Source organism: Staurois parvus, unplaced genomic scaffold (assembly GCF_062004578.1).
Source record: "Staurois parvus isolate SC_StPar_1 unplaced genomic scaffold, SC_StPar_1.0 ptg000172l, whole genome shotgun sequence".
Lineage (NCBI taxonomy): Eukaryota > Metazoa > Chordata > Amphibia > Anura > Ranidae > Staurois > Staurois parvus.
Window position 1 is genome coordinate 11,266,710 of NW_028317968.1, and position 13,357 is coordinate 11,280,066.

At 40.7% G+C, this 13,357-nt stretch overlaps 1 protein-coding gene across 1 annotated transcript in view; it reads left to right on the plus strand.

The window, feature by feature from the left end:
- The window catches only part of LOC149462646 (bone morphogenetic protein 8B-like), an 87,165-nt gene that overhangs the window by 54,766 nt on the left and 19,042 nt on the right, over nt 1–13,357 (plus strand). Inside the window, exon 5 of the mRNA XM_089676672.1 lies at nt 8,665–8,744. Coding sequence (XP_089532798.1) covers nt 8,665–8,744 — 80 coding nt within the window. The remainder of the gene's footprint in view (nt 1–8,664; nt 8,745–13,357) is intronic.

Consider the following 13,357-nt stretch of genomic DNA (forward strand, 5'->3'; position numbering starts at 1 on the left):
AGACTACAGGGAGGGAGGGAGGGAGGGAAGGACAACTTCCGCAACCGATCACCTAGGTGATCACAGCAGAAGTGAGAAGGGGGACCCATCAAAATTGGGGACCTGCTCCAACTCCCCAATGGTGCAAATTCCTCGTGGTGAGCAGACCAGAACTTCCCCATTTGGGTGGAGCTCTGCTTTAACCACTTGCCAACTGCGGTATAGCCGAATGACGGCTACAGCGCAGTTGTCCAGTTCTGGGATGATCTCCGTAATTGCTGTGTCCTATGGACACAGCTGGTTTACGTGATGTGGGAAAAGGCCAATCACAGCAGCCTTTTACCACGTGATCAGCGTGTCCAATAACACAGCAGATCACCGGTAAATGAAGTTGCCGGTTATCGGATACACTTTGCCGATAACCGGCAATTGTCAGAGGACGGATCAGCACCAATCATCAGGGCACTGATGACCAGTGCCCAGCAGTGCCACCCACCAGTGCCGCCCGCCTGTGCCCAGCAGTGCTGCCCACAAGTGCCCAGTAGTGCCAACCACCTGTGCCCATCAGTGCCACCCACCTGTGCCCATCAGTGCCTAGTAGTGCCACCCACCAGTGCCCATCAGTGCCTAGTAGTGTCACCCAACTGTGGCCAGCAGTGCCACCCAGCAGTGCCACCCATCAGTGCTGCCCAGCAGTGCCGCCAGTCAGTGCCGTCAGTCAGTGCCGCCAGTCAGTGCCGTCAGTCAGTGCCGCCTATCAGTGCCCATCAGTGCCGCTTATCAGTGGCCATTATTGTTGCATATCAATGCAGCATCATCAGTGCCGCCTCATCAGCACCAGCTCATCAGTGTCACCTATCAGTGCCACATATCAGAGCTGCCTATCAGTGCCACCTATCAGTGCTGCCTATCGGTGCCACCTCATCAGTGCTGCCTATCAGTGCCCATCCATGCAGTCCCATCAACACACATCACTGAAGGAGAAAAATTACCTGTTTGCAAAATTTTATAATAGAAACAAAGAAAAACTTTTTTATTTCAAATTTTTTGTTCTTTTTTTGTTTATAGTGCAAAAAATGAAACAACCAGCGGCAATTAAATACCAGCAAAAGAAAGCTCAATTTTTGTGAAAAAATGATAAAAATTTCATATGGGTACAGTGTTGCATAACCGCACAATTGTCATTCAAAGTGCGACTGCGCTGAAAACTGAAATTGGCCTGGGCAGGAAGGGGGAATAAGTACAAGTGGTTAAGAACTAATTTCAGTGTAAAGAAGAACAAGGAGTCCTGGAAATGATGGTTTGGTCCCCACAGAGCCCTGATCTCAACATCATGGAGTCTGTCTAGGGTTTCATGAAGAGACAAGAAAGATTTGAGGCAGCCTACATCCACAGAAGATCACTGGATAGTTCTCCAAGATGTTTGGAATAACCTACCTACCAAGGTCCTTTAGAAACAACACTGCGTGTAAAAGAATTGACACTGGTTTGAAGCCAAAGGGTGGTGACTTCAAATATTATTTTGATTTGGATTTCTCTTCTGTTCATTCACTTTATATTTTGTTAATTGATAAAAAAAAATAAACTATTAACACTCATTAACCACTTGCCCTCCTGAGGATTTACCCCCCCCCCTTTCTGACCAGGCCATTTTTCTAGTTACGGCGCTGCGTTACTTTAAGTGACAATTGCACGGTCATGCAATGCTGCACCCAAATGAAATTTACGTCCTTTTTTCCCACAAATTGAGCTTTCTTTCAGTGGTATTTAATCATCTGTGCTTTTTTTATTCTTTGCACTATGAAAAAAAAGCCCGACAATTTTTTTAAGCATTTGCACAGTAATATATATATACTGTTCATATTCACTACTTAATGGTCCTGTAATCTATTTTTCATTAAACAATTTCTTACTGTGTTTTTTTACCTCTTTGTAATGTCCTCCATAAGCTACTCAACTTTTCCCTTTCCACCTCACTTTTGTTTGTTTGGAATGAGTGGTAAATATTAGTTGTGATCATGTGCACTGTTCTTTGCACTCTACAAATCCCATAGTCCATAGTTTTTAGCCAATCTCAGGAGCGATTAAGAGAGGGCGATTAAGTTCCTACTTACAGTGGGACCATAAAGAACCCTTTAATAGATAGTCAAATCACAGTAGACTAAAAAAGGTATTCGGCTGGATTGGTATCTATTATGGCTATGTACTTTCTCTATAGTGCCTCTTGGCAAATTATGTGTATGTTATGTGAAATTTTTCAATCAAAACTTTATGGGGAAAAAAAGAATATGGAGACATGTTGATCATACAGTATCTCCCCCTTAATCTCCTCTTCTTAAGAGAGAATAAATTCAGTTCCTCTAATTTTTCCTCATATCTGATCTCCTCCATGCCTCTTATCAGTTTAGTTGCCCTTCTCTGTACTTTCTCCAGTTCCCCAATGTTCTTTTTGTGAAATGATGCCCAAAACTGAACTGCATATTCCAGATGAGGCATTACTAATGATTTGTACAGGGGTAATATGATATCTCTCTCTGGAGTCTATACCTCTTTTAATACAAGAGAGGATTTTGCTCTCCGCAGCTTGGCATTGCATGCCATTATTAAGCTTGTGATCTACCAGAACTCCCAGATCCTTCTTCACCATTGATTCCCCCAGTTGTACCCCCCCAGTATGTATGATGCATGTATATTCTTATTCCCCAAGTGCATCACCTTACATTTATCAACATTAAACCTCATTTGCCACATAGTTGCCCAATTACACAGTGCATTGAGGTCGGCTTGTAAGTTGAAGACATCCTGTAAGGACGTTATTCCACTGCACAGCTTGGTGCCATCTGCAAAGACCTGAAATGGGATTTTTAATCCCAGACCCTATATCATTTATAAATATATTAAAAAGTAAGGGTCCCAACACTGAACCTTGGGGTACACCACTGACAACCCTAGACCATTCAGAGTATGAATCATTAACCACTACTCTCTGAATACGATCTTTTAGCCAGTTTTCTATCCATTTACATACAGATTTTTCCAAGCCTGTAGACTTTACCTTACACATTAGCCGTGTGTGGGGAGCTGTGTCAAACGCTTTTGCAAAATCCAAGTATACCACGTCCACAAGAAAGATGTTGTTCTGCTAAATGTAAAATTTTAGGGCAATAAAAAAACCACGCTCCTTTTAATATGGCCACACCCCCATCCCCAGTTTGTTGTAGTGAGTGTAGGAAATTCTCCAATCATAGCATAAATCACAGTCACAGCCTTGTGCACTTGGACACTTGTCAGACAGCATAGCCAAGTCGGTGACCTCAGTTTTCTCCACCACAGTTAAACAATACCGCTTAGTCATCAACCTATGACTGGGCAATGAAAAAAAAAGTAGCAGACTTCTGCGTTGACCACCTCTCTCCCTTCTCCACATAATCATGTTCAAACTCTTCATAGGGAGCACTATGCAAAGCAACAGAACTCTGCTTTCTGGCTCAGCTTTCTAACCCTCCCTTCCCTCCTTCTGGGAAAGTGCTGCTGTACAGGGGACTACAGGACGTTGATATCAGAAAACACTTGGGTATTTAATCCAATTCTATGTAAAAATGATTTAAACGCACTTCAAAATGTTTTTTCATAGCACTTTCTTTTAAACTAACTTTTTGCAACATACAAAAAATGTGAGATTATCATTTTTGTTTTACGGTCCTATAAGTGTGATGTTTATTTTCCAATGAGGCTTGATAAATTGTGCCCTTGAGTTAGAGCGAGGAACTGTGGAGCATGTTTTCATAACTAAAGCAATATAAATAAGAGTGCATCCAAGAACCAGGCAAAAGTAACATAAATATACAAAAACTGCTTACAAGTAGAAACCCGTTTACAAAAAACTTTACAATGCAATCTGTAGTGTGTGTGACTTGATAAATAGTTTTTATTCTTTTTATTCCAGTGTTTATTTGTTGTCGATCACTTCAGTATAAACTTATTTTGTGTAGCTAAAATATATTTACACTATGTTTCAATGCCACTTTCAGTTCAGTTTTTTAGTTTGACACTCGCAGCTAATACATTTGAGCATTTGTTTTATTCCTTCAATGTCAAACAATGATGATGCTGTAGAGAAGAAGATGCAGTATGCTATGATTAAAGCAACAATTGCTTGTAATTGACTTGGATGCAGCTATCATATTCAGGTAGGGGATTGGGGGATTTGGAATTGAAATGCAATGAAAGTTACAAAGGGGGGGGGGGCTGTATTATGGGTGCAGCAAGGGGGCGGTAGGGCAGTGTTGTGTCAGTTGTTTGGGGGATGACTCCCTAACATCTAAGGAGAAGGATTCAATGGCAAGGGTGAGGAATGCCAGGGGAGTACTGGGAGATGGGGGGAGCGTGTGCAGAGGAAAATGGAGGACCTGGTGAGCAAGCACTCTGGGGTAATATGAAGGTGCAAGGAACAGGGGTGCTAAAAGATAGGAGGTAGCAGTATCAGAGGTGCAGGGTACCATAGAGGGGAGCTTCGATAGCAGGAGTGTTAGAAGTACACGGTATCATTGGGAGGGGTGATGGGTTCCGTCAGGGGAGCATTAACAGGCCATCATCATCAGCTCTCCCCATGTTACCCCTGCACCCCTCATTTTGCATTCCCTGTCATCCAGAAGTACTCCTCACTCCTAGTACCCTTGAGTCACTGCATCCCTCTACACCAGTGGTTCTCAACCTTCCTAATGCCGTGACCCTTTAATACAGTTCCTCATGTTGTGGTGACCCCCAACCATAAAATTATTTACCCAGTAATTATAATTCATGATTGTCGTTTTACCTCCAATACTGCTGCTTTCAACACAGTAGCTGCTTTTAACAGAGTAGCTGCTTTCAACACAGCAGCTGCTTTCTACTCAGTAGCTGCTCTTTACACATCGGAAATATGTGTTTTCTGATGGTCTTAGGGGACCCCTGTGAAAGGTCATTCGACCCCCAAAGGGGTCGCAACCCACAGGTTGAGAACCACTGCTCTACACCAATGAACCCCTCCAGGTGTTGGGGAAGGTCACCCCAAACTGCCCTCCTCTCCAACAGCTGTTCACCTCAGGACCACACCATTGTTACCCTGCTCTCTACCTGTTAAACAGTAATTCCAAATTCATAATTCGGCACTTATAGGACTTATATTTATGGCAAGCTTGCAAAATATTTGTTTTTTATGATTAATTATAATTAATATTTAAATGTGTGGTTGGCCTTGAACAAGCGATAGTGTTGAATTCTTCGGTTTTAGCTGAGCCAGAAAAATGTCAGCGTATTTGAAGTTAAGTTAACTAGCTAGAAGCTGAGTATTTAGGACATTTCTATAGATGGGCATAGCTGGTTAGAAGATCTCTGGTATAGGATGTCATGGGAGTCAGAAGTGAACCAAAATAGAATTAGTATGAAATAATATATTCTAGTAGTATCTGTGTGTATTTAATTTATGTTTTATAACTTGCTAATATGTGTTATATAACTAGATTTTTGGTTATACAACATTATTGAGATATTATGTTGTAAAGATAGATTTTTAGTTATACTATCCTATGAATAGAGAAACTGGTCACATGAGTAGACTGATGCAACATTGTCATCTTTTACTTATGAAGCCACGTTTCAGATCAAGAATAGTGTTACATATAGGCTTGTCAATCAAAAGACCATATATGTAGTATCACCTCCCTTCAATGAAATCGCTGTACTAAGCAGAATTGTTTGCCATACAAGGTTCTGAGGTATGAGAATTATGACATCTACATGTAACATAAAAATACACCCTAAGAGATGCAAAGGACACACGACACACAACACATACATATACATGTCTGTCCATTCACACAAATGCAGACACAAGCAAAGCATGAAGACACATTTGTATGGTTATTCACATACTGACAAGCTGAAACAGTGCCTTCTCTTAGACCTAAGATCACATCACTTCCTTCTTCTTGCTCAAACTCTTGCAGCATTGAACAGGAGGCACATGGAGGACAGGCATGACTCTAAGGTTGACACATCTTTACGTTTTTTTTATATTTTTGTTTTACCTACACTGAGCTGTTATTCATGATACATTTTACTTTGTATTTTTAAGCCATTGTGTGATGCAATAAAATCACACTTTATTCGCCGCCTCTTTAATTATCTGAAATCGCCTAAAGACACTAAAAATTATTATATGTGTCACAGAAAATTCTACACTACCCAAACCCATCTGTCATCCAGATTCCCTAAGCCAACACTCTCTGCTCCTATGATGTTAGCTTTTCCCACCCTGTGTGGCTACACATCCATGATTTATATTTACCCCACCAGTGAATTACCCCTGTTTTAGCCTGCCAATGCTCTCTCTGATAGGCTATTGCCATGTCACTCAGCTTCTGTCTGCATTCCACAGCCCTTCCTGCTACCCCCACCATTGCCATGTTATCCTCATCCCAACACCCTTCTTATACTGTCTCCCCCTACCAGATGCCTCCAAACCCATGTCACTATGCACACATATTTTTCCCACCACTGAGCTCCTGTTTTAGCTTGCTCATGTCAATCCCACAGCATCCACATCTCCCAACCCCATGTAGCACAGCAGCCCCTATTACTTCCATGTCCCCAACCAATCCCCCCACCCACACTTTCACTCTCCCCAACCCTGAACCCCTGCCTGCTCATTGCAGCACCCAGTTCAACTCCAATCAATTCCCACTTCAAATTTAGAATGGTAAACCCAGGATTCAAACTCACGTTTCTTCAAAGGGTGCATTTACCCACAGAGCTACAGCCAAAGCTGCTTATGAGGCCTGCCAAAAAAGTAGGGATATTTCAGATAAAGTGACCAGGCCCTTAACCGGCAGAGCCGACACTACCTTTTGAGCTACAACCAGAACAGCTTGCAGTGCTGCCCAAAACTAGGTTCTTATTAGATATAGAACCCACATCTGAACAAGCTGTAGGCTTAGTGCCTGCTTTCTATGTCTAACAAAGCCCTAGTTTTTGCGAGTCCTTCTGGCAGTGGCTCCATAGGTAAATGTGGCAGTTGAGCTAAACTGCCAGGTATGGTAAAAATCCCAGGTGTAGTATGTTTAGATTGAAGCAACAGTTGCTTGTCAGTCATTGATCTGGATGTAACAGCAGGTTAACTTGGAGGGGGACATAGGTGCATTGTAAAGGTGAGCATACATTCTTATTGTAATACATGGTCCTGCCTGATTTGATGAAAATTGGATGAGTTGTTTAGGTTTTTCATCCTATTACATCGTTTTGGTAAATCTAAAGGGGATTGTACAGATATTGTACAACAAGATTGTATAATGTATGGCCAACCTACCAGTACTGAGGGATATACAGAGGTTGTCATTGGTGACCTCCCTTTGAATCAACATGACAGCCAAGGGACCAGGATAAATAAAAGCAAAACCAAGCAAAGGCAACCTCCGTACTTCTACACCATAGGTCTAAAGGCCAGTGCACCCAAAGTTTAAATTTCAGTTACAAGTACAGTTGGGATATATGGCTTCACCCACTGACTCCAGTGATGAGATCTCTGTCGAGGCATAGCACTGTGAATGTCCAACTTTGGGTGTTTGGATTGCTATGTTCAGTTTTGTGTTGACTTGCCCTTTAATCAGATTTAAAAATTTCCTTTATTCCTTTAATTACCGTATTTTTCGCCATATAAGACGCTCCGGAATATAAGACGCACCCAATTTGAAAGGAGGAAAATCTGGAAAAAAAAGATTCTGAACCCAATACTGTAGTAAAATATTTTATATCAACTGTATAATGTTATCAGCAGTTTAAGAACAATTTTATGCCAACCATGTAACAAATCCAGAAATGAAAGAACTCACGGTTCGGATTGTTCCACGGATCAGGAGTCACGGATCGGATCTTTTTCGGATCAGTAAAAAAAAACAACAAGACAAACATACGTTTTGTCTTTTTGTTTAATACATCATCCACCATTGCCCCCACTCATCACGTAATGTTCACCATTGCCCCCACTCATCACGTAATGTCCACCATTGCCCCCACTCATCACTGTAAAGTCCACCATTGCCCCCCACTCGTCATCACCATCACTGTTCCAGTGCAACATTGCCCCCACATTAGTAATATTAGCCAGTAACATTGCCCCCACATTAGTAATAATAGCCAGTAACATTGCCCCCACATTAGTAATAATAGCCAGTAACATTGCCCCCACATTAGTAATAATAGCCAGTAACATTGCCCCCACATTAGTAATAATAGCCAGTAACATTTCCCCCAACATAGTAGTAATAGCCAGTAACATTGCATTGCCCCGCTCCTCACCTGTTGTTGTAGATCTGCGCTATGGCAGGATCCACGAGCAGAGGGGGTGATGACGTCAGCGCGCACCGCCGGGTGTACTAAGATGGCCGACCGCTCCAGAGATAGGCCAAAGCCGCGGCCTTTTCTACGGCCGTGGCCGCGCCTCACGGATTCTCTCTCTATTTGTCGTATAAGACGCACCAACTTTTCCCCCCCAGTTTTGGGGAAGAAAAAGTGTGTCTTATACGGCAAAAAATACGGTAGTAATCTTCTGTAAGTCCATTCACTATTTTTTTTGGTGGCACAGTCGCTTTTGTTTTTTGAATGTAATTTAAAACAGGTTACCTTATGTTGTACAATATGTCATTTCAGACCATGTACATGTTCCTGATGGCAGACAAGTATGTAAACGACATGAGCTTTATGTCAGTTTTCGGGATTTAGGCTGGCTGGTAAGTTGCCCTCTTATGAAAACTTCTCTGGCCTACTCTAAACATTTAAATAGAAGGTATACTCTAATATGTCTTTAACTCCTGTTTTAGACCCTTAGATACTTTCCCCCCTTCCTCCTCCTCCATCTCTACCCTTTCACTGTGACATGAACTCATATTACATTACTTTTGCATATACATAATGAAAGGATTGAATAGATACTTTTTAAATCCAGTTGCAGGACATTCTAAAAGATTGGAACAATAAAACATAACTAGAACAACACCTACTGTAAACATTGCTTTTTCCAATATAAGCATATCCAGTAATCAAAAGTTCTTCTTTGCATCTATAGCAAAAAGGTGCAGTGTATGGGCCCCCTGAAGCTAGATCTTACAAAGGCCGAATAGATTTTATCATGTGGACAGATTAAAACTTAAAAAAAAAAGGTTACGTACCATCTACTCCATCCACAATTAAGTGGTGCTAACCATCAAATCTGCATATACTATCAAGAACTTAGAAAGCAAATTGTTATAGCAGCCTCTGAATAAGACTTGTGGAGGAGGTGCACTGTGGTGCAGCTGCAGTAAATACTCAGGGGTTGATTTACAAAAGGCAAATAGACTGTGCACTTTGCAAAGTGCAGTTTCACTCTGAATGTGCGATTGCTCCAGAGCTTAGTAAATTAGGTAAAGCTCTTCTTTGCAAAGAATACCCAATCAGGTGCAAGGAAAATTAAAAAACAGCATTTGTGCTTGCAAATGATTGGATGATGGCACTCAGAGCTTCTACTCATTTACTAATCTCTGGAGCAACTGTTCTTGCAGAGTGCAACTGCACTTTGCAAAGTGCACAGTCTATTTGCCTTTGGTAAATCAACCCCTCAGAGTCCAGTTGCAGGAAACAGAACATTTATTAAAGTTAAAGTTCACACTTCACAACAAACCTGGTGGGAAGGCACCGAACCGGGAACACTCACAGGATGTAACAGTGATATGTATCAGAGCAGGCCTCAGATGTGCTGACAGGGTCTGTCTTGAGGGACAGCATGTGGCCAGACCAGTCTGTACCCAAATGCAGAGGCTTCCAAGAAGGATGGCATGTCTCTACCCTTACTCATCTGGAACCTCTCCCTACTGCTAGTCCCTGTCCGTGACAGACAGGTGACCTGTCCCTACACTACCCGCACGCGGAATGCACATCATGCCAAAGGGCCAGAGTATTCAATAGATTCTGTCTGTCCCAAAATCACATGGGGTGGCACCATTTAAGATAGCTTTCCCAGTGACCCAGGATATCATAGAGAAACCATGTTCCTCTTGACTTCCTCTCCCTCTTTTCGATATATCATCAGGTCAGATAATTGTGCCTTGCACAAGTCCTAAATTACTGCTCTGCTCAATCAACGCCAACTTGGGTATGGAACTGCTAGGTTGGAAACTTGCCCACATGTACATATATGATCAACCCTTATTACTTGGTGGCCTTTGTGGGAAATTTGGTAGATGTGGTGAATGAATAGAACTTACAGATTTGCTCCCTCACAACCTGTGCACAAGGCACATTGGGTGGACAGATTACATAGTGTTTGGCTTGCCTGAAGGTGTCTATACATTGGCTAATACCACCATCACCTATTTTAAATTGGTAATATAAGAGCCCTTGCATGCTTAAGTCATACTCATTATTACACTCATACATGTTCTAACAATTTATAAGATTTCAGTAACCTGTGGGTGTTCATTGCGTTTCCCATGTAGAAGGGTAAGCGTCACTAGCTGCAATAAAATGTTGGCAAGAAAATTCTTGTTTGAGTCAAGTCAGATCTTTAATTTTGTGGCCTTATAAATGGGAAAGTTGGCCACCAAGCCTATGCAAGCAATACTGAGATGATGGACATATTTTTTTGTACAATAGGACTGTCCTTGGACAGAGTTGCTTCAAGTGAGGGCTAACATTAATAGTAAAACAGAAAATGTTCCTTTTTATTCTTTTGTTCAATCATTCTCCAGTCACATAAATTATTAGGCTACATTCACACTACCCTCCTGCTTTTGGTTCATTTACAGTGCTGTAAAAAAAGTCTTTTCCCCCATCCTGATTTTTTTTGCATATTTGTCACACTTAAATGATTCAGATTATCAAACAAGTTTAAAAATTACACAAAGATAAACCGAGTGAATACAAATTGCAGTTTTTAAACAATGATTTAATTTAGTAAAAGCTGCCCAAACTTGCCTGACCCTATGTGAAAAAGTAATTTCCCCCTAAACCTAATAACTGGCTGTGGCACCCTTGGCGGCAACAACTGCAGTCAAGCATTTGCGATACCTGGCAGTGAGTCTTTCACATCGCTGTGGAAGAATGTTTGCACACTCTTCTTTGCATAATTATTTTAACTCAGCTATATTGGAGGCTCTTTGAGCATGAATGCCCTGTTTAAGATGGTGCCACTGCATCTCAATTGGTTTATGTCTGGACTTTGACTACTCCAAAACCTTAATTTTGTTTTTTTTTTTGAGCCATTCAGAGGTGTGTTTTGGATCATTGTACTACTGCACAACCTAAGTGTGCTTGAGCTTGAGGTCAAAAACTGATGGCTGGACATTTTCATACAGGATTTTCTGGTAGAGTGTAGAATTCATGGTTCCATCAATTATGGCACGTCATCCAGGTCCTGAAGCTGTAAAACAACCCCAGACTATCACACTGCCACCACCATGTTTGATTGTTGATATGATGTTCTTTTTATGAAATGCTCTGTTAGTTTTACACTAGATGTAATGGGCCACGCACCTTCCAAAATGTTTAACTTTTATCTCATCAGTCCACAGAGTATTTGCACAAAAGCCTTGGGGATAATCAAGATGTTTTTTGGGAAGTGTGAGATGAGCCTTTGTGTTCTTTTCGCTCAGCAGTGGCTTTCGCCTTGGAACTCTCCCATGGATGCCTGTTTTGCCTAGCATTTTTATTGTTTTATTGTTGAATCATGAACACTAACCTTAACTGAAAAACATAGCCTATCACTCGGGATAAACGCATAGGGCCACATCCCAAACTACAATACAAAATACAGGACGGCGCAACCTCCAAGGATAGGGACTTTAAAGGCACTGTGCTAAGAAACAAAGGCAAAGATTGACTATAAAATTATATTTATTTATTCAAGTCCATTAAAACGGTGGACCATCAATTCCAGCACTTAATTAATAGATGATTAATAACACATGACCACAATTTGCATAATATGAAGATTTGACGATTCCCTATCCCGCTGTAAACGCCAATGCGTTTCGCAGTCCACATCTGCTTCTTCAAAGGCTTTGGGGGGTCGTCTACAAAAACATATACATATCTTCACAGTAACAGATATATATATATGTCTACATGAAGATATTACAGCCATCTATACACATTACAAAGATATTTTGTAAAAAATCTTACCACAATATTCACTTAGATGATAAAATTGCTATTTGGTTCATTCACAATAATGTACTCTGATGTCTACTGCCAGAGATAGATACCACATTACACACCCATATGTCCACCCCCACCCCAAATGGGAGGAGGGAGGAAACAGGAGAAACGACTATATCATGTTTATATTAAAATAGTTTAAGAGACCTCAAAAAGGGCCTTATATTAACCAGTATCTATATATAATGGCATATACTTCAATAGTTTCTAGTAAGGGGGGGCAAATTATTATAATTAGGAATAATTTTCCAAAAAGCATACGGAATAAGCTCTTAAACAAAATTAGCCTTTATATATCTACTGTATGGGATGTATAATATTGTTAACCCTCCCCCAAAAATTAAGAAGAAAAACCCCACACAAAAAGAAGAAAAAAGGGGGGTGAGAAAAAGGTTTTGTCCCTCACCTTCACTTGCTCCCCAGAGTCTGCCACCAAATTTTCAGTCAATAATAGGTCAATACAAAGATTGGTAAAAGCGGCCATATGGTAACACTATAAAAGTTGAATCCAATGCCTCATGGCTCATAACACAGTCGGTCATTTCCAAAGAAGCAGCAGAGGTCTCTTAAGCTATTTTAATATAAAGATGAAATTGTAGTTTTCCTCCTGTTTCCTCCCTCCTCCCCTTTGGGGTGGGGGTGGACATATGGGCATGTGATGTAGCATCTATCTCTGGCAGTAGACATTAGAGTACATTATCGTGATTGAACTAAATAGCAATTTTATCATCTAAGTGAATATTGTGGTAAGGTTTTTTTTTTAGAAAATATCCATGTAATGTGTATAGATGGCTGTAATATCTTCATGTAGACATATATATATATATCTATATATAGATCTATAGATATATATATATATATATATATATATCTCTATCTATCTATCTATCTATCTATCTATCTATCTATCTATCTATCTATATATATATATATATATATACATATATATCTATATATATCTGTTACTATGAAGTTATGTATATGTTTTTGTAGACAACCCCCGCAAAGCCTTTGACAAAGCAGATGTGCACTGTGAAACGCATCAACGTTTACAGCGGGATATAGAATTGTCAAATCTTTATATTATGTGAGTTGTGGTCATGTGTTATTAAGCATCTATTAATTAAGTGCTGGAATTGATGATCCACCG